At 33.2% G+C, this 21656-nt stretch overlaps 3 protein-coding genes across 7 annotated transcripts; 1 reads left to right on the forward strand and 2 right to left on the reverse strand.

Annotated features, from left to right (window-relative positions):
* Positions 1-473: 473 nt before the first annotated feature.
* Positions 474-3226, reverse strand: LOC138130933 (uncharacterized). 3 transcript variants are annotated; one of them, XM_069047668.1, is made up of 5 exons: positions 3067-3226; positions 2932-3009; positions 1205-1535; positions 937-1156; positions 474-882 (listed from the first exon to the last, which is right to left on the reverse strand). In XM_069047668.1, coding segments are annotated over exons 2-5 (624 nt in total). In that variant the 5' UTR covers positions 2933-3009; positions 3067-3226; the 3' UTR covers positions 474-810. The 3 variants fall into 3 exon arrangements, with proteins under 3 accessions (XP_068903769.1, XP_068903760.1, XP_068903751.1); XM_069047659.1 differs by lacking the exon at positions 2932-3009 and having other exon boundaries at positions 474-755; positions 799-882; positions 3173-3211; XM_069047650.1 differs by lacking the exon at positions 2932-3009 and having other exon boundaries at positions 3173-3211.
* Positions 1573-2925, reverse strand: LOC138130926 (tubulin delta chain-like). The gene has a single exon (XM_069047639.1). It carries the CDS (start codon positions 2818-2820, stop codon positions 1612-1614), a length of 1209 nt encoding a protein of 402 aa, XP_068903740.1. The 5' UTR covers positions 2821-2925; the 3' UTR covers positions 1573-1611.
* A 1515-nt stretch (positions 3227-4741) lies between the features above and the next one.
* On the forward strand, positions 4742-20170 carry LOC138123904 (peptidoglycan recognition protein 1-like). 3 transcript variants are annotated; one of them, XM_069038758.1, is made up of 3 exons: positions 4742-5285; positions 17380-17433; positions 17544-17684. In XM_069038758.1, the coding sequence occupies exons 1-3, from the start codon at positions 4988-4990 to the stop codon at positions 17615-17617; spliced, it is 426 nt and encodes a 141-aa protein (XP_068894859.1). In that variant the 5' UTR covers positions 4742-4987; the 3' UTR covers positions 17618-17684. The 3 variants fall into 3 exon arrangements, with proteins under 3 accessions (XP_068894859.1, XP_068894842.1, XP_068894851.1); XM_069038741.1 differs by having other exon boundaries at positions 17380-20170; XM_069038750.1 differs by lacking the exons at positions 17380-17433; positions 17544-17684 and adding an exon at positions 14176-15218 and having other exon boundaries at positions 4746-5285.
* The last annotated feature ends 1486 nt before the right edge of the window (positions 20171-21656 follow it).

Here is a 21656-nt window from a genome sequence, read left to right on the forward strand (position 1 = left end):
CAGGATCGAACCTACTTTCTCTTCGGTGCTTTCTCTTATATACCACTCTAATCACAACCTAATCAACAGACAGTTTTACCGATTTACTACTAACTTAAAAACGCAGCAGGCCAAGATATTATTTGTTATTATGGATTGGCGTCGTCCTGTTATGACATTTCGTTTTTAAATATTAGCCTTGTTGTCAATTCCGTCATTAATTATGTTAATAATAATTTACCCATTTGAATATACATATTAGAAATGTATTTAAACGAGAACTGCGCTGTATGTATAATAATGTTGCCAATTTGTGAATTAAAACAGGGTCGAATTAAAGAACATAAAAGTCGCAAACGAGACGAACTCGATCAGGTCTGAACAGGCCAGGGGAAGAATTGAGTGACCCCTTGGTATGCAACTGGAAAAGGGACACAGAATTCGCGGAAGTTGCAGGAAGACTCACAGGGGGCGACAGAATAAGAAACATGAAATCCAATTTCAAGATTTCAAGAACTAGCAGTTTATTTTACAATTATTTTATAATATTATATCTTACGAAATAAATTAAAATTAAATAAACAACCAACTTTCTCAAACTCCCATCTTTGTACAAACATAATGTTAATGTATGTATACAGAATATTTCACGAGTGGTAATGAGCCCATTGGAATTGAAAATGCAACCCACAATATATTTCCAAAGAAAAGCTGGATATTGAAGTTACATATCCAGCTTTTCTTTAGAAATGTATTGTGGGTTGCATTTTCAATTCCGTCGGGCTCATTATCACTCGTGAAGTAGCCTGTATTATAACACGTTTTCACATTCTACACACTACTTTTTCCATTGGCTTTCAAAAGTTCATCAGGAACATTCAAGGGGTTCAAAATAACATTAGCCTGAAGGCAAAAACAATTAAAACGTAAAATCCAAAATCACGAAAACGAACATACCCTTTTCCTCTTTCTATTGTAAGTCTTGACACCCTGTGGCTTCAAAATCTGATCAAGATCCTTGATTTCTCTAACAAACTTGTTCTTGTCAGTGCTGTTATCCTTCTTGATTTGAAGCGCCAGCCGCGCCAAGTTTTCAAAAAAGAAATAATTCGTCGTGGGATTCAAGTTCTTTGAAACCATTCCATTGGACATTTCTGACAACGCCATGTAACAATCCCTACAATCACATTTACAGCCTTCCTGAAACCATCAAATCTAGACGCACCTCAAATTTACATCCTTATCAACCGGTCGTTTCTCAAACAGCGCAATGTACTTCAACACCCTCGGGATTACGTCGACGACGCCGTTACTCTTCTCGTGCGTCTTCTTCACTATCTTGATCCACAGATTTATCGCCGAATCTTCCTCTCGGAGCTTCTCATGTTGGTTCATTTTGTTACTAGCTAGTCGAGAGTACTTCTCAAACGCTTGTCGAATCTCGGTAATAGTCTTGTCTGGTAGATATTTCTGCACCTCGGCGATGTTATTTGTGCCACACTTTTGCAACGCCATCAGCAACTTTTTCTTGTCGGCGACACTCCAAGAGTCGTCCACTGAAATTTACACCGGTTGAGAAATGAAAAAAATTAGCAAAAGTTAAAATTTATTAGAACCAGTTTGAATCAACAATTACAAGCTTTTATAATTCCCTAAGACAGTTCCCACAATTTCAAAACTATTTCTAAAATGAGCTTCGTCAACTCCAAACTTTTTATAGTGGTGTAAATAAGCGCCGTACTTGTAGAGATTCTGGGCGTCGTCTAGTATCAGCTTTATTGGCACGCAAACATTATTACTGTTGGAAACTACAGTCAGAGAGTTTTCCAAATTGAAGATTTTCCTTCGTTGGTGGTACAAGTTAACCGTTTCAGAAAAATTCGAATCTGTAAAAGGTTTCAACTCCTTCTCTGCAGGCTTGTGCACCCCTCTACACACCATCGCCGTTGATAAACTTTTGGGCTTCAAGTGCACGCCATGCAAAGATTTTTGTTGAAAATCGAAGCGAGACTGTCTCGAGATCGACGTTAACAGAGATTTCCAGTTGGAAGCGCAGTCCATTTTTGACAGTGGCGCTGATCTGATTTGTAAAAACTTGCGAGAGGAGTCTTCGCACAATTTTGTCAGCAACTCTGGTGCTTGAGCGTCATTGAGGGGTTGATAAATCGACAACAATTGTCGCGCTATTAAATTATTAATGTCGTCAAAAGTCACGTCTTTGATACTTAGGGAGTTGACGCAGTTGTAATGTAATCTATCGTTTTCGAATACTATGATGGCGTCATTGATTGAGTATATTTTGGCTAGAGTGAGTAGACTGTTGTAGCTCTGCACAACTAGTTCCCCACTAGCGTAGGGCAGAACTACAACATTCGTGATAATTTTGTTTGAGAATTCATTTTTTAAACACTCTGTCACACAACTTCCTACACCTGAGCCTGTGCCTCCAGAGGCACTGAATACATTCAGAAAACTGCTTACTACATCACTCTTCTCCAGTTCCTTTCTAGTTGACTCTAGTACTTCGCTTATTAACAATTTACTCTGTTCCGAATACCCAAATGCCCAGTTATTTGCAGAGCCCCCGCAAGATTTTATGACTAGATTCTTGAACTGGTAAGTTGCGTTTTTCTTTTTAGGTGCAGTCTTTGTTTCAGTATCAATTAGGATAGCCCGCGGCTCTAGTTTATTTTTTTTAGTAAGGTGGAACCACTTATTTAAAGATTGAGTATTGTAATCGCAATCTTTTTTCGAATTGTATATATCATCATAAATATTTGAAAAAAATGCTTCACTAATTTGATTGCCACACTGGCCGTAAAGCAGAGTTATTACGCTCATTGTGGAGGTGTATTTTGTTAAAAATAGTTTTAATTTGAAAGTTGAAAGCTGAGGTTATGTTGAGATTCATAACATGTACGATAAATCTTTAATAAAGTTGAAGCTACGTACTTTTGCTTGTTTTTTAAATGCTAATACTTAAATCTTGGTAGCTGTTCGTACTGTCGGAAAAATGTTATTGCTAATCTCCTGAAACAAAGAAAAAAATTTGGTTTGAAAAGAGGTTAGGCGAGAATTACAACTTACAGATTCAGTCTTAAAAAAATTCAATGAAAAGTACGAATTTATCTCATCTCTTCGTAAATTTTGCTATTTTGTCTATTTCGCCAACAATGTAAACTTCTTGACTCACTTTTAAAAAAACCACCAAAGCAAACGCAAACAACCATTTTATAATAAATTACAGAAATCTGTCTCCAGATGGTGCCATCTAGTAGAATTTCATGATAACCTGAAATTTACAATGGAAAACACCAAGAGAATCAAAAAAGTTTAAACAATAATCGTTATTTTATAAAACATTTAAAGCTAGCGAGTCACCCTTTTTTCTGTAATTTCTTTATTAGTTTCTATTTCTACTAAATGATGTAAGTCAAGACAAAAATACATAAATTTCATTTAATAATCCAAAAATAATTTTTTAATTTTTACAATCATTCTTGTCATTTAAAAAAATAATTAAATCTATAATTGTTTATTTATGAACATGCCAATTTATCTATAAATACAGAATGTTATACATGTTAGATGTTATATTTTATGTTTCATGTGCAAAACCTGAGTTATTTTTCTGCTATAGCTGTTCCAAGATGTGAGTTGTGGCAAATAAATAATTTGAAGTAATTAAGATTACAATTTTTTGCTTGGAGCTCCTGGAAGATAAGCAATTTTATTTTTAATATTGTTTTGAAAGGAAGGAGTCTTTAATGTAACAATAATATTAGCATATTCATGCATAAACAGTCATCATAACATTTTAAATCTTACATGAAACATTTAGGCCCGGTTTATTCACCTTCAAGTAAATTTATCTGGCCAGTAGTTGCTATGATTTAGAATCTGCTATTGGTAGATCCGTGGTAATTATCGTTCAAATAAAGTTACTTGAAGGTGAATAAACCGGGCCTTAATAATTTATCATTCGCCAAATAACGGAGCTGTTATTATATGATTTACTAGAATATGTCCTTAAAAGAGAATCATCGTAAAAAAATAATATCTTCAAAGGGATCACACTATTACAAATAAATGTTTTACTAATCTTGTAACTCTAAATAAAACGAAAACGTAGAAAAAAATTTTCATACTTCCAAAAATGTCATAGAAAGACCGGAAAGCTGAACTGCCACATGTTTTAACGAAACGCATGTCCAAGAAGGTTTATATTGACCTTATTTGTGGTTTACTTTTGACGTAAAATTCTTTAAACTACCCTTATAACACTACAATCAGTCAAGTTTTAATCCAAATTATTTTAACCTATAGTGAATAATTTTGCTTTTAAGCAATTTGTGAAGCAAGAAGCTAATGTAAATCGTTTTTTAGAAGGAAGAGAAGTGACTAATAATTTGTTAATATGTATTTTGGAACAGTCAGTCCAAGTAACAGAGTTATTTATTATTTAGTAATGTTCATAAACAAAATAATATGTATCTTTCGCAAAGAGTAATCTAATGTAATTTTTCATTTCATGATGAAAACCAGAGTTTTGTTCCATAAATGGCGAAAAAAACGAATGTCAAAGTTCGCGTTCGAGTATGTCAGTCAATGAAGTGTACCCAAAGTACTCAACGGCACAAATTACATAAATAATACGGTTGCCCGAGCGACTATCCAACGTTCTGATTTCTGGAAAACCGTGACGTGCGTCTGGTATATTATTTATCTGTTATTTAGGCGCTCTTAACATTATTTTGTTGTTAAATATTGTGTATCACACTTATGGTTTTCCCCACCACCACCTGCGCTATCGCTCAATGCTGAACATTAATTTTGCGGTGCATGGAACAACAAACATGTTGCTTTGTCCGTCAGTTTGCGTTTAATAAATTTCCACAGATGAGTGAGTCAGTTTGAGAAAAATGTGATTTTTCGAGTGGCGAACAGAGTGAGGTGTGAAGACTGAAAAAATGTGGAGAGTGCGTTAATCTGCCAATAATGCGACCAAATGACCTTAGTCGGTGCAGAAGATAACTCCGTGACAAATGTGTTTCCGGTGGGAATGCACAATTCCGGACTGGTGCTGAAGGATGAAGATGGAAACAGCGTCACCGAGTTGGAGGAATGGTCTGGTGCGAGCGACCAAACTGTCGTTCCCGCCGCCATCAATATCGAAAATTCGACGGATGTGATCATCGGTCCGGTCACACAGTTTAACGGACCGGTTACCATTTACCAAAACGTAAACGGACAACCGACGACAGCGAACCAGATCGAAAACGGATCCGTCAACAACTCTGTAAATGGTAGATATTCCTACGCTAAATACACATTCTATTTGTACTTGGGTGCGATTGATACTGATGCGATTGAGCAACTTCCGTGATGTTTTACGTAAAAAAATATTGAGGATAACCTGTGTCTAATAATAAGGAAATATACTTGTCTCGGTGCAAGATCCACAGTGTCAACTGAGGCTTAATTATGTCAGAGATAAGTTGCTTCAAGAGGTTTCTATAATAGAACAAAGAACACGTTTGCCAAGGTGTGATGTTAAAACACATTAAACAATTAATAATTGTTGTAGATTATTATAAAATGAAGCTCGTGATACATTTATTAATACATAATCTACACGTTTAGTCTTTTATTTACATTTTTTTCTATAATATGTATTTAGCTATTAATATTTCCTCCCGATAAATTTATAAAATGTTAAGAAAATCTCTTTTTTAGAAAATATTTTGATGTTTTTTTCAAGTACATTCTTCTCTTATTTGATTATTATTATTAGATAACTTATCTTGCCATATTTTAATAAGATTAATTATTCCCGGCTAAAACACGCTTTTCGTTTAAAAAGTGTTAATATATAGGAAGAAAATTATTCTCCATTCATCTTGATCGAAGCTTTCGAATGAGTTATACCTGATCCACCTTCACCAATCATCAAGATATTTATAACTAGAAGTCATGATGTGGTTTTCAAGGTTTAAAAGTAACCTTTACGACTTCCTAAATTTATTTCATTTAATTTCTTAACAATATATTTATTATTATCTGTGCCCGACTTAAACTGTACGAGGAGGTGTTGATACATTTTTGACCTAACAATAACTTTAAAAGTAAGAGTCGTTCTCAAACCCATTTGGATATTGTCACTCTTAATTGTGTTTGGTCAGCACTCAGGAATCATGATGCACGATGTGAAAGATCGTAGCATTACTCCAATTCAAACATGTCATGCGAGAATCGATATTTTTTGAAGTGTTCATTTCTGATCTACGTTCTTCCCTCTTAAAATTTGCAACTCAATTTTCTGTCGCGGCGTAAAAAGAACTTTGAGCTGCATAAATTTGCCTTCCGAACAACCCTTCCAAATCTAGATACCTACATATCTACTTTATTTCTTTATTACTGACCTATCCTCAATTGTAATTGAAACAAACATTTTTGTCTGTTATGTTAATCGATTCAACATTTTACCACTAAACTTGATGCGACCGTTATTAAACATCGTATTCGTTTTTATTCTGATCATTTAATTTTGTCCTTGCAACACATTTTAGACCAACTCCTCGTATATACTAACTGATAAGACATTTAAAAATAAACTTTTATATTCTTTTCCATGAAATTATACCGGAACCAAAACCTCTATAAACAAAATTTCTCAGAAAATTCTAAGCTTGCTCTAATTGTCTTAAATCTTATTAAAATGTAAACACCGAAACCAAAAAAAAAAAACTTTGTTACTAAATAACATACATTTTTTATATTTTTCCGTCAATCCTTTAACAATCTTTACCTACTGAAAGTGTTTTCGTAGTTGTTGTTATTTTATCTTTATTGTTTTCTTTTGTAGAATTATTGTACCTAATTATTGGTTGAACATTGTATTTTTCTGTATTTAGACAATATGTCTGTTAAAAAATAAATATTGTTATAATGTAATTAGTTAAATTTTAGCATAATAATTAGGAGGGTCGCCGACAGTTTAAATGTGTGAAGAATTTTAAAATTAATTTTTTGGTTAAAAATAATTAATCTATGAGCTGTGTAGATTGTATCGGATGTTCATTTAAATTTCCCGTCAAAGTTGGCGTTGAAAAGTCGATTGTGAACGCCTACGGATTATGGATCGGCTGTTTAAATCTTACCGTTGTTTGTGTTTTTACACGAATGATGCGTTCACAATCGACTCTTCAACGCCTACTTTTACCAGAAATTTAAATGAACACCCGATATTATTTCAATGAAAAATTGAAAGTACCAAAGAAAATTAGACAGTTTGTCCTCAGTCCGAGACAAATACATATTGGAAAGAGTTTCTCGTCGTATTGTTTGAAACACATTTGTTATGCGGTTTTTCATATCCTGCGATGTAGTGGGCTTTTCTTGATATACTTCTTGTTTCACAAAACCCCAAAGAAGAAATCCAAAGGGGTTAGATCGGGTGATCTCGCTGGCCAAGCGACAGAACCACCGCGTCCTATCCAGTGATCCCCCTTCCAATTATCGAGGTACTGTCTAACACGGCGATAATAATGAGGTGGTGCACCATCATGTTGGAACCACATGATGTGTATACAGAGTGTCCCAAAAATGGCGTACTAACTACTTACTACCGTATCCAGGATGTTTAAATGTACACGAAAAAAATATGGAAAAAAAAAAATCAGACAAAAAAATTAATTATTATTATTTTTATTATTAACGGTAATACAATGTAAACAAAGATGTACTGGTACATCATTACCTTGCAATGTTACCGTAGTGGATTTAAAATATTTTTTTCGATTTCCAAAGCTTCTAAATTCACTATTGTGCAGGATTAGCTATTGGTAGTGAGTAATCCTGTACTTTGTGATAATATGTACGATTAGACGTAGCTGTCATGACAATTTAATACATATATTTCAAAATAATTTTCCTGTGCCATTTTCAAGGACCGCCAAATCAGCAAATAAGTCCAATACAATTTTTTAAACATTTTTCTGACGTTTACGGTAGTCTCTTCTACACCGTAGTGCACCGTTAGTACGCCATTTTTGGGACACTCTGTAGTTGACTCAAGTTGCAAAAAACCACTTGTCATTTGCAACAGTGTTTTTTCAATATTTTTGAACCAAATAAAGGCACAAAGGTACCAGAAAATCATAGTTTGGATTGAATATTTTCCATATAAGTACAGTTTTAAAGTAATTTCAAATGACTAATGCCATAAAAGTGCTGTTGCAAATGCAAAGTGGTCTTTTGCAACTTGAGTCAATATTACAACCGCCACTGTTCTTTTTATTTCTTTTTTTTTATGTTAACTAAAGGTTGAATTTATTCTCTTTTGAATTATTTTGTAAATCTATAATAATAATATTAAACTCGATGAAATGTATTTTTTTGGTTCAGTTAAATTAAAGAAAAATCTGAAATACTTATTTGATATTTTAAATGAAATTTGTGGATAAACTAAAGTCGGTACAGGTTGCAAAGAAGCATCTTGCAACCGACATTGAGAAATTTGCAACGACTGCAACAGTTACTTGTTTGGTATGCGTCGGGATTCTAGTTACATTTTTTTAACTGTCAAACGCACTGTCAAATTGCTGACTTTTAGGTTATGTGTATTAAACGTTCTCCTTGTAAACGTTATATCAATTTGACAGGGATTTCAAATGTTATGAAAGAAAGAAGCGCCAACGCCGCCAACTATAAATGTTGTAAATTACCAGAAATGTTACCAACATAATTTTTTTCCCCTGCTTCTTTGCAACCTGTACCGACTTTATTTATTTTAGATGCCAAACACCTTATATCTTTTGAACGCTCATTGAAAGATCTATTCAACGGTATATAGAAATACAGGGTGTTCCATTAAAAAAAAAGATTAAATAAAGAGTTTGCGTTTGAAGCGCCCTCTACGTAATTAAGTAAAAATCTTAATGTTTTTCAACAAGGCAATAAAATTGACGATATTTACAATGTTCTAAAAAAACCTAATCTAAATAATTATCATCTGTTATATTTTTTACAAATTTTCAAAGTTTGGTTTGTCCGGACACAAAAGAGCGTATAGTTTACTAACAGTAGAAGTTAGACCCATCAAATGTGGTATCTTCCTCTTTGTTTTGACGAGAGCTTTCCAAAAACGCAAAAAAATACTGGGTGTTCCATTTAAAAAAATATAAATTTGTGTTGCTACCGATACACCAAACACCCTGTATAATCTAAAATATTTTTAAACCGTGCTCATAATTTGTGTGTATAACGTGAAATAATAACATTTTTCAAAGAACTTACCTATATTAACTTAGTAAATCTAGTTGGGACACCCGGTATATTTATTTCCATCGTCATTGAACATCATTTTATGGAATTTGGAACTGTTTATTAAACTTACAACTATATTTATTTCAACATTTTAACAATTAGAAAAAGGAAGTAAATAATAAATATTGATTAAATTCAGTGTTAATAACGAGTGTGCCCACCTCTTACTTACACAAGCTGTAATTCTTGAAGGCATACTTTGAATTAATGCAGCAACCTCCTCTTGATGAATTGCTGTCCAAATTTCTTGCAGACTAATGGATAGCTCCTGCAGTGTGTGAGGAAGATTTTCGAGAGCTCTGATTTTTCTGTCAAGGTTGTATCAGAGATGTTCTCAGGACTCAGCGATGGCCACTCTAACGCAACAAGCTCCTGCCATACAACATTTGCAATAACAATAGGGATTATATTATGTCATCCCTATATCTTACTGGAGTCATTGAACATCTGTTTACAAGCACCCCAAACCATAACTCATCAACCACCAAACCGTTCCACTTATTGTGTGGCACATTGAACAAATCGGTCACTTGGCCTTCTCCAAATTCTTCTACGACGATTATTTGTGGAAAGAGACTAAACCACGACTCATCCGTGAACAAAACGTATCTAGACGGTGTCTAGAGTCTTCATTTAAACTTCATTAAAACTAGCCCAGTAGCAGGTCGGTACGCTTTGAATTCAGCTTCACTTCAGAGTCTTTTCCTAATGGTATCTCCACTGACTGCGGTACCAGTGGCAAGCTGTAGGTCATTTTTGAGTTAACATGCGGTGAACAACCGCTTTCTTTTCACTAATTCTCAATAAACGGTCTTCTGCATATGCTGTCATGCTTTTTCTACCCTGTCCTTGTTGTCTATGGTAGATACAGTTTCCCTATACCTCCCCCAAGCTCTGCTTCCTACAGACTGGCTTACACATAATCTTCGGGCAACTTCTTCTTGGGAATGAACTTCTTTGAAAAGAGTCACTAATTTAACGACTTGAATTTCAGATAAATGACGATGTTCTCTGTTATTTTTCATGGCGTCTACTTTTAAGGAAGTTTTTCACATATTTGTTCGAAAACGCAATATCGACACTTTCGAAATTTTAAAAAAGTCATAATTTTTATGAAATTTGAATTTCCTTAAGTTAAATTTGGTCTTAAATAACAACGGTATGCCTAAAAAACATATTTTAATTACAATTAAGTAATTTTTCTGCGAAGTATATATCACAAAGCTCTTCATGGCTCGTTAATCATCATACCCAATTATCATTTGTACCTCAAATCCTTTTGTTTTTGTTGCACGTGCTATTTTTGTTTGGACATTCAAACTACGTAGTACATATAACAATTTTACAAAAGGCCACTATAATTAATGTTCTCTGGAGTCACATCAATAAACTGCAATAACAGGTTTCGTTCAAAGAATCCTAAAAGCTTTTAAATTTTTTGAAGACATTGGTTGTACATATTTGAAAATGAAAAATAAATTATAAATTTGTAACAAGTAATACATTGTTTGTCGTAATCTCCTTTCAGATAGTATCAGTTTTAGTGCCCCTTGCGGCGACTTCTTCACTAAAAATAGAAATTAGTTGTGAATTTTTTAATCACAATAAAAGATAAGATACAGAATTTAGATTAATTAAATTAATGAAATTATTTTTGTAAAGAATTTTAGCCACTGTTAAATCATATTTTCCTTGTAAAATATGTTATTAAATTGTGATGTAACGGGTGACTATTAAAATTTTCACTTAGGGTTGGCTATGGATCATTCTTTGTTTTCCGTTGCAACTTAAACACTGACAAGTTTGACATTTCAATAAATGTTTTTTCTCTTAATTTGGTTATGTTTCAGTTGTACTGACTTGACATTTGTCGTTCGTTCTTACGTGTGTCTAAAGTAACAGAAAAAATAAAAACTCGTTCAAAGCCAACTCCAAGTGAAAATTTTAATAGTCACCCGTTATTTCTAAGATATTAAACTATTGTTTTTCTATAATTGATTCAAAAAATTGAAATTCACGCATAGTTATCTGTGCCTGAAGTGGGTCATTTTCTGACGTGTATTTTTTTTGCATTGTTAGTAAGATCGAAACCATAGAAACCATACAAAACAGTGTGTGAAATACAATTTCACGCATACGACTATTTCTGTTTTTCATTTCACGCACTGTTTTTTATTAGTTACCTAGCAACATGGTCACTGCATTGAAATTTCAGAGTTCCTTCAAAAATTTGAATTTTTAATTTCAATTTTTTGAATCAATTATAGAAAAAATATTGTTTATAACGTGCGCCAAGATGTTTTTGTGCATTCAAAGGCTTATACTGCCTCGACCTTCGTCTCGGCGTAAAAGACCTTTTCATGCACAAAAAACACTCTCTTCGCGCACTTAATATAAAAATGACTATTTTTGCAGTAAAAAAACCTTCATTTTTCATTTTGACTGACATGCATTTGATACACTTTCCCTCTGTAAAAATAAAACATGTCTAGCAAAAATCAATGCGCAATACGAGTGCATAGGTAATGTAGGTCATAGTTATTCACCCAAGTTCTTTGCTATGGAAGTAGGCAGTAATTTATTTTCACAAGGTGCACGTTCATTTCCTTTGGGTCCTGCTTTCAAATATAAAAATAGAAGTACTGTTTACAAACGTTTTCAACATGTTTTTACACTATCATAAAAAATTCAGTTATCTAATTAATTGGAGTAAAGTGCAGCCATAATTAACATTTAAATATAGACATTACATTAAACGAAGAATGAATGTTCTAAATATTCCAGTGATTCATATTTAGTCAAAATTTATTAGCTGTGAAAAAACAGAGACAACCATTTGAGGAAAACGGAGTTTCTGCATTTTATATTTCTCTCTCGATTTAATTTTGAATAATTATTCTTTAATTAGGGAATAATTACATTTAGCAAAATATTCGTCGTATTATATCATTGTGTAAGCATACAGTGTTGTTTCTAGACTAAAGTTGACCTTGAATCTGGTTCTATGAAAAGCAAAATATGTATTTGCATCACAAAGATAAACGCACGAGATATAAAATAAACACTGTTTAATAAGTTTTAACTTTTAATGATTGTCAGAATTTAATAATCTGCGATATAAACATTTAATCGGTGCCTCATTTACCTTTGGGTTTTTACAAATGGCGAGTACAATCACTTAGACCCAGATCTTGGAAATATTTTCCATGTTAAAAATACTTTGTTGCTTTTACTCGTTCGCGTTTGAGATATTTTCCAACGTAATGTCCATAATCAACAGATTTTTACCACACGACGTGTACAAAAATTAATTTCCAACAAGTCTGAAGATTAAAATGCGTAATAAACCGGAGGATTCATGTATATTTTGTTAATAACTTTACATCAAAACACCCAACCGATATAGAAAATGTTTACACGATTCGGATTGATGTTAAACGGGAGGCAAAGTTAGTTTCTTTTGATAAATGAATCGAAAAAGAAAGGTGGAACAGTTTCAATCGCATAGATTTCGGCGAGTGTTTCGATGAGAATGACCATAATGTGTCCTCTGATGAAGCTGATTAGAGTCAATTCGCGTCATCATCGTCAAACGAAGGATGTCGTCTCCAGAAGTCAGAGTGGTGAGTTGAACAGATTTTTGAGAATTTTCGAAAATGCTAATAACAATTTTATAATGTCAGTAATTTTAATCTCAGAGTGTGGACAAATAAAGATCAACAGGAAGCTTATTAAAATAAATAAATTGACCAACGGATTTAGTTTTTTCGCTTGTTGCTATAAACGTTTCATAACTTCCAGTTATATTTATATTCGGGAAATTTACACAGTTTTAATCTATTTGCCTTTGATCGGTGTGTTCTCCCGAATCTGTCTACGCAAGGTACAAAAACCTTAACCAAAAAGTAGAGTTTTAGTGAAAGGAAACAATGCCAGGTTCGTAGAAAATGTACTTTTACCAATAGAACAAAAAAATTATCTATCATATAATGTAAACACACTCAAGACAATATATCTAAAGCTACTTGAAAAAACAGGAAATGTTCTAAAATGTTCGAGTACCTATTCACACATTTTTCGAACAATTTAAGAATCGAGATTACAAGTGAATGATGTGTTTAAAAAAATCTTTTCTGTTGTGCTCAAAATCTTTGATTTAACTATTTAGAAGGTGTTTTTATGCTTCGCCCAGTTATCAACCTCGACTTCGTCTCGGTCTTCAATCTCTGGGCTTAGCACAAAAAGATTCACTTCTACTCTTAATGATATCATTTACTATTCTCATATCGTGCGAACTTTTTGGTAAACATAAATAAATAATAATATAACACATAAATAGTTAGTTAGGTCTATTTTGGTATAACACTTTTTCTTGTGTTGTTAGTCCCAATGGACTAGAGTCCCTGAGATCTACGTCATTAGCATTTCACTCAAAAAATGTTTCTATTTAAAGAACCGTTTTTATTTCTGATTATGCAAAACTTCCAAATCTTAAGGTATTTAGAACTGATCTCGTAACAAAAGTAGAGGAAGATTAAAAGTAGTCATGTTTTTTCGTTTGAAATCCTTTTAGAATAATTATGAAAAACAAAATTACTAAAAATTGACATGGCACAATAAATAAAATAAACATCCAAATTTATTATGAACTCTTCGTACTAAGAGCACAACTTACTCTAAAATCAGAATGCCATTGTACAGCTGCTCTCACATATCTTATAGATACAATAAAGCAATGATATTTAAAATTGCTTAAGTCTGTAAAATATTTTCTTCCCATATTCGATTAGATCCAAACAAACTAAAAAAATAAAATAATAAATTTCCAATATTTGTCCTTCCTGGTAGTAATATTTACTTCTGTTTAAGGGAAGCTGGTAAAATCTGAAAGCACTTCATCCGATGCACCCCATCCGGTGGAAAAATCGAGCAAGAACTCCCTATGCAACTGCAAATACATGAAATACCTTATTATCCCAATACTCGTAATCGTAATACTTGTAATTGTGGGACTTGTAATACTCTTGGGTAATTCGAAAGACACGCCACCCCCAAAATCCAACGATAACCTAACCATACGTCCCATATCAGAAGGAATGATAATTGAAAAGAGCAAATGGGGTGGACGAGAAGCGCGGAATAATACCGAACCTTTGCCCCATCCAGCTCAATTTGTTATAATTGCTCACACGGTTACTCCGATGTGTTACGACTTTCCAGCGTGCTCTAAAAGGGTCCAGTCGATTCAAAATTATCACATTGGCAGTAAAAATTACGCCGATATTGGATACAATTTTGTGGTGGGTGGTGATGGTAACGTGTATGTTGGTAGAGGGTGGGACCTTAAGAATGTACAAAACATCGATTCTTCCATTAGTATTTCTTTCATTGGAGATTATACACGGGACTATTTAACACCAAGTATGATTAATGTTACGAAAAAGTTGTTGGAGGATGGAGTGGAAAAAAATAAGCTTGCCAGAGATTACAAATTGGTGTGTCACAGTCAGACGCAGAGGACTATAAGTCCTGGACCACACGTGTGCCAAGTTGTCCAAACTTGGCCACATTTTGATCCGGGCATTTACTTTCCTCGTTAGCGTACTTGTAATGATGTATTGGAAGAAGAGTTGAAGCATTTTTGAATTGTGGAAAGACTTCAAAATTGTTGTTATGACTGAATTGAATTGGGACTAATTATTTAAGTGAGAAGAACAAAAAATACTAGTCAATAAATGTGTCGTAGATGTAGCTTGTTTTGTTATCTGCTGATTAGTTGTGTATAAATACTTACGTACAATTTTTGTGACCGTTATATGTTATGTTGATATTGCGAGACTTCCATAAGTACTAATAAGTTGGTATTGTACTACAGTTGTTTAATAAATCGATGTTTTCAAAGCAGAATTAAATTTTTATTTTGATGATAATTAATAATAGTGTGCGGTTAAAAATCTTTTGATAAATAAGTGTTCAAACAGAATGCAATTACTGTAACTAAGTTTATTTAAAATATTTAATCAGAGAGAATTTTGCGCAACTTGAACCAATATTAAATGGGAAGTATGATTAGATCTATTGAGAAGCAAATCAAGAAGGTCAATGATTGCGACTGCACTTTCTTAGGTATCAGTTCCTTATCAGAGTTTATCAGCATCATCGCCAACAGAAGGATGTTGCCTCAGGATGTCAGAGTGATGTTCTTTATCATCAGAACTAAAAAGGAGAAAAAATATATCTATAATTAAAGTGAAAACATTATTAAAATCAGTTAATAACAAAAATATAAGTTCTTTGTATTTTTACCACGTTAGATCTTTATTTTTTATTGAAGTTAAAAGTATGAGCTCAGTTCATGAATATTATTTACGGAAAGAAAAATAGTTGGTCTATTTTTATACGATCACTTGATCAATAATAATTCATTTTCTATCATGTAAAGTTTACTTTTCTCTATAGTTTTATAACATTACTTGTAACATTATTGTAAAAGAACAGAACAAGAAAAGAATTAAAATAAAAATGTTAAAATTATCTACCTCATTTAAATAATAATAATAATAAATAAATCAATATGAATGAATGAATTCTTAGAAGAAGTATAGGTAGATTCTCTCGTGGGTTGTGACCTTGGAGATATTTGCGCGAAGGCGGAGCGAAACCCAGTGAAAAATCTGTAAATGATAACTGAAAACGTCGACTACTTTCAAATTCAAATAAACAAGAGAGGGACGAAACTAACGTAACAAATGACGATGTTTTCCGGTCGGTTTGTAGCGCCTGCTAGAGAGCGATATTCGTCCTTTGCGCAGATATGACTCATAGCCCATAAGAAAATCCAACAGCTCTAGTAGTTACAAGAGAAATATGTAAAATTTGGAACCAGAGACGAATAAAGACGTCCAGCACAAGCAGCGGTTATTTTTTTCTCGCAACAAAGGGAAGTTAAGGTTACGGTCCTAACAAATACTATATTTATTTTATATTAATATTTACTTTTACGTGATATTCATTGCACCTCCTTATACTGAATAATCTGTTAGATTGTCAGTTATACAGTATTTCCCCATATTATGACCCCTAGTATGTCCTGTTTTATTTGCTGTGTCTTTTATACAAATTTATTTTACGATTAAATGATTAAATGCATTAAGTCAGGAAAAAATAGCATATATAGGTACACCACGGGAGTGAGGTGCCTTTTCATCCTTTATGTAATTATTATCCTGGCAGCAATAAACTGAGGATTAAAAGACACACTTTAATCCCTCGTCATATAATATATCGGGCCTTCAAATAAATATATATTTAGAGTAGGCGTAGGCGACATTCTAATTCTGTTAACAGTGTAAAGTAATTTTTGTAGGTAACCAATTATTCTCCGGAGTTACACAGGTTACATAGTAAGCTTTTTTCCAAATTCATATTGTCATATTCCGTGGAGGGGGAATAGGGAGAATGCACTACAAAAATTAAAAATATTTTCTAACCTAATTTTATTTCGTTAAAATGTCAAGACGTTTCTTGTGTCATTTTCTACGCTGGAAAAATGTTGCAAACAATTGAATAATTTCCATAGGTTGCTCTAAATATAAATTTATTTGAAGGCCCGTTACTATTTCCATTAATTCAGGATTTCAGAAACACCATGGCGACCGTCTTCAATAAGCTCTCATTGCCGTTTTATTGTAAATTCGTCGTATTTTATTCTTTAAATATTAACTGTGATTGCCGTTACCTTTAAACATGTAAATGAAAGAAATGAAATTCTGGGGCCTAGCCTCAGCAAATATAAACCTCAGCAAAGTGAGCAAAAATCTGAGAAACTTTTTGAAAAACCAATTACATAAATTTTTGATAATCACATTAGCAGCAGTCAGTCTGTTAAAAAACTGTTTCGGTGTATGTAGCATCACCAAATATTTGTTTAGGTCTATGTGATTAGATCAATGAAGGTAATCACTAATCACTAATCAGATAAGATTACTACATCCGATTCATCAAAATATTAAAAATTTATATTGATCTTATCCGAAACCTGCCGCAATAATAACATTGGTTGCATTGTTTCAGGGAAGTCAATAAAATCGACAGCTGCTGAATCACTCCTCGCGCCTGACGAAACCGGTAAAATTTCCGTTTTCTTCTCCAAATATGTGAATGTGAAATATCTTGGCATCTTACTAACTTTACTCTTAGTACTTGTAATTATCGGATTTGTTATACTCTACTATCAGCCTACGTCTCCGAAACCTTCCAACAACGATGGAGACGACCAGCCTACGTCCCCGCCACCGAAACCTTCCAATAGCGGTGGAGACGACGACGTCACAGTAGCCCCTCGAGGACCAGGCGCCATAATTGACAAGGCCCAATGGGGAGGACAACCAACCTTGAATTTTGCCAAACCTTTGCAACATCCCACACCATTTGTAATTGTGTCGCACACAGTCACACCTGTGTGTACGAATTTTGTGGAGTGCTCCCAAAGAGTCCGGTCTATCCAGGAGTATCACGTGGGGAAGCTGCACAGTCCAGACGTGGGTTACAATTTTCTGGTGGGCGGTGATGGGAACGCTTACGTCGGGAGAGGGTGGGACATTAGAAATTTCCATTCGCCAAATTCGATCGGCATCAGTTTTATCGGCAATTATATTTATGACCATTTAACACCGGAGATGATTCGAGTGACGAAGGAACTCTTAGAAGAGGGCGTCAAAAAGGGAAAGCTTGCCGAAGATTATAAGTTGGTGTGTCACAATCAGACTTACAACACTGAAAGTCCTGGAGGAAATGTTTATGATGTTGTCAAAACTTGGCCCCACTATGATTCCGGTCTCTATCTTTAGTATTATTGTGATATTAGTACAAGTGTTTAACAAGAGCTCTATTGTAGTGTTTTTAAGAAAACATCGTAATTTTAAGAGTAGGCAAGATTTTTTTATAGTAATGTTAAGCCAACGAAAACTTGCTAGTCACAACACGTGCTGTAGATATAATTGGCCATTGAATGATAGTGAGAAAGATAACATACGCAAATTGTCTATATTTTTGTCTAGCTATTTAGGACTTTATTCTTAAAAAAATCATTGTATTATACAGGGTGTTTCTGAAATAGGTGCATTAATTTTAACTGGTAATAGAACTCGTCAAAAGGAACAACTTTTCTATCCACCATTTTGCCGAAAAACGATGTTTAATTCCAAAAAAAAATTGGAGAGATTTTTCACTAAAATAGCCCTACGACACTAAATACTGCAATGGCTAATTGAGATCAGCGCTAATATGAAAAAAAAACGTCCATTTTCATCCAGAAAACGTGTTTTAACGCAGAAATCGAAATTCAAAGAAATCTACCCGTATAGCAAAAAATCCAGTTCGTAAGAATCTGGTTGTTTCAGGTTTTTAGGTAGCTTAGTTTTGGAGATATGAACGTTTTTAGGAAAATCTTTCCGACTTTTTTAAGCCGTTACGCAACGTTTTTCGCCAAAATGTCAGAGAGAAAAGTTGTTCCTTTTGATGAGTTCTATTACCAGTTAAAATTAATGCACCTATTTCAGAAACACCCTGTATATGTAATTTTTATTGCTCAAAATTTACAACCAACATTTATGTTTGTAATAACAGGTAATAACAGTTAATTAGAATATTATGTTGTGATTAAACAACAAATGTGTTTAAGCAGAAATAGTTATTAAGGTATCAAGGGTGTTATGAGCTTGATAACGCGCGAGGTCGGCAGAGTGAAACCCGAGAGCCTCCGGGCCGAGGGGAGTACGCCGACCGAGGGCGTATCATTATAACACCCGTGGTGCCTTCAAAACTTAATGTCCGACTGGTTTCCTGTGTTTTTGGATTGACAATGATTTGATTAATTTATATCTATCAGTCAAAATTTGGTCGTAACTAAGCAACGAAGACCTTATAACGCCCTAGAGCCTGTTATTTGAAGATAATCCCCTAGGGGATTATTTCTCTAATAACGTATCAGAAAACTGTGTCATTATCGTTCAACAACAACACAGTAGGACATTAATATTAATAATTAATTAATTATATTTAACAGACACTATGTTAATAACTAAAAAACTATATAGTTTTTTAGTTATTAACATAGTGTCTGTTAAATATAATAATTAAGGCATTCTGTAATAATTTATTAAGTATACTAAGTGTGTCATAAAACTCTTTTTTTGGATGAGGATGAAGAATTTTCTTCTTTTTAATAATTTGTGTTAAGTTTCGTTACTGCGAAAAGCAATTAAAATTTGTTGAAAGCTGATAAAGTGCAGCATTAAAATGGAACTGTATTTTTTTTAATATCGATTATTACTGTACGCCGAAATTGAAAAAAAATATTCGAAAGAATATCAATGAAAATTCCAAATCTCTGTAAATATTCCATCTAACTGTAGGTAAGTTGCAATATTATGTCTAGGTAAGAGCCAGTTAATTTTTTGAAAATACGTTACTTTACACAATTCTGTACTTTAGAAAAGAAAAAACTGCAACATCCCTATTGACATTTTAAATTATATTCAAACATTGCGAGTTGAAAGTTCAAGTTAAGAATAGGTAACGTGAAAAAAATATGAACAGCTGCTTCCTATCCACTTATTATTAGTGAATGTGATGATAACTTATAAGTTATTTAAAAATGCTTCAAGCTTGATTAAACGTAACAATCCAATACGTTCCAACTGATTTGTTAAAGTTTATTAATTATATTATTGAATGAAATGAATATACACATGTGGAACATACTGTTTTTATGTTTGATGATTATATTTTTGTATTTGTTGTGCGTACTTTTTAACGATTTTTTATAATATATTAAAATAATTAAAAATATTATAAGAATCAATCAGTTGTCTGGTTTTACTTCCCCTCCCGAGAACACCAATTTCGATGGACGATTATTTTTAAATTGGTTAACTTCAAAAATCATATCTTTTGTAGATTAGAATATTGTAATAGGACTTTCTGACAAGAAAAATTATTTTATTATTATCTTTATCAGTTAGAAGATTTTAATAATATGCAAATCAGACTGTACAGTAAATAATTTATTTAAAACATTAATTTCATTATAACTGTATTATTTACAATACAACATACATTACAAAGTGACCAAAAAGAAAACAAATCAGAGCAGGCGTTGCAAATTATCGGTCATGTCGTAGCGGATTCCTATGCAAAACGCTACTTTATAATAAATCATACCTCATGAATTTTAGACGTTGGAATTATAATCGTGCATTTTATTATTATTATTTGATAATGGAGAAAATTTATAAAATAAACAGAAGCAACATTTTACATTCGTAAGAATGAGTAATCTACCAGTTTTATTGCCGAGGGCGATGCCACTGGTGAGCAGATTTTTCGGTGAAATGTCAAACAAACGTCAGTTTTAAAACAATGGTGTTGTTAACCTTAAAAAAAGTTTTCGATTTCGACAAAGTTTACGAACGTTTCTTGTATGTACGAGTAATTGTAAGCAACAATTGTGGTAAAATGAGTTTTACCATTGAAGATAAAATATTAATTATTAACAATTAATTAATTAATAATGGATTTTTTGAGGGGTAGGCAAACAATAAAACGACTGTGTATAGCAAGTACATATTCATATGTGTACGATCAAGCTAAGAAATACGTTTCGATAAAACAAAAGATGCGGGTTGATCACCTTGTACCCTTTCGTTCGATAATTATTCAAATTATTTATTTATCCATGTCATAATGTTGTATTCAACAATACCACTGTTCAAGTGTCAAACCACAGATGTCAAAAGTGATCTATTCGGTGAACAAACAGTGGTGTGAATTAAAAAACGACAAGCGTTTGTGAAAGAGAGACAAACACAGCCTGCTTGACCATAGGTTTCTTTCAACGCTCGTTATTTATCCACGAATATTTCGGTGAACAAACAGTGGTGTGAACTGTGAATTAAAAAACGACAAGCGTTTGTGAAAGAAAGATAAACACAGCCTGCTTGACTACAGGTTTCTTTCAACGCTCGTTATTTATCCATGAATATTATTCGATTTATTATTTGCATATTCCAATTTACACCTTTTAAATAATTGTGGCGTTAACCAAAGACGAACGGTAACACATGCAAACATTATTAAGTATGACACGCAGAAAATTAAATTCAGATAACATTTGTTTGTTACAATAGGTGTACAGGGTGTTTTCGAAGTTGAGGCGTTTCTTTTAACATGTGATAGTATGCGTTGTTCTAAAGAGTTTTAGCCAAAATCACCTTAGTAAAAAGTGTACGGCAATGAAGATACAATAAGTTAATTTTTTTGAAATGTTTGAAACCGGTCCTGTTTAATTT

The sequence above is a fragment of the Tenebrio molitor genome, chromosome 1 (genome assembly GCF_963966145.1).
Source record: "Tenebrio molitor chromosome 1, icTenMoli1.1, whole genome shotgun sequence".
Classification (NCBI taxonomy): Eukaryota; Metazoa; Arthropoda; class Insecta; order Coleoptera; family Tenebrionidae; genus Tenebrio; species Tenebrio molitor.

Bases quoted from the DNA above. Each gene is read 5' to 3' on its own strand.
- LOC138123904 (XM_069038741.1), top strand. From the start codon at position 4,988: ATGACCTTAGTCGGTGCAGAAGATAACTCCGTGACAAATGTGTTTCCG. The intron at 5,286-17,379 runs GTAGATATTCCT...GCATTGTTTCAG, and splicing joins CGTCAACAACTCTGTAAATG to GGAAGTCAATAAAATCGACA.
- LOC138130926 (XM_069047639.1), bottom strand. From the start codon at position 2,820: ATGAGCGTAATAACTCTGCTTTACGGCCAGTGTGGCAATCAAATTAGT.
- LOC138130933 (XM_069047659.1), bottom strand. From the start codon at position 3,209: ATGGTTGTTTGCGTTTGCTTTGGTGGTTTTTTTAAAA. The intron at 1,157-1,204 runs GTGCGTCTAGAT...ATGTGATTGTAG, and splicing joins GATAAGGATGTAAATTTGAG to GGATTGTTACATGGCGTTGT. The intron at 883-936 runs GTATGTTCGTTT...TTTTGCCTTCAG, and splicing joins ACAATAGAAAGAGGAAAAGG to GCTAATGTTATTTTGAACCC.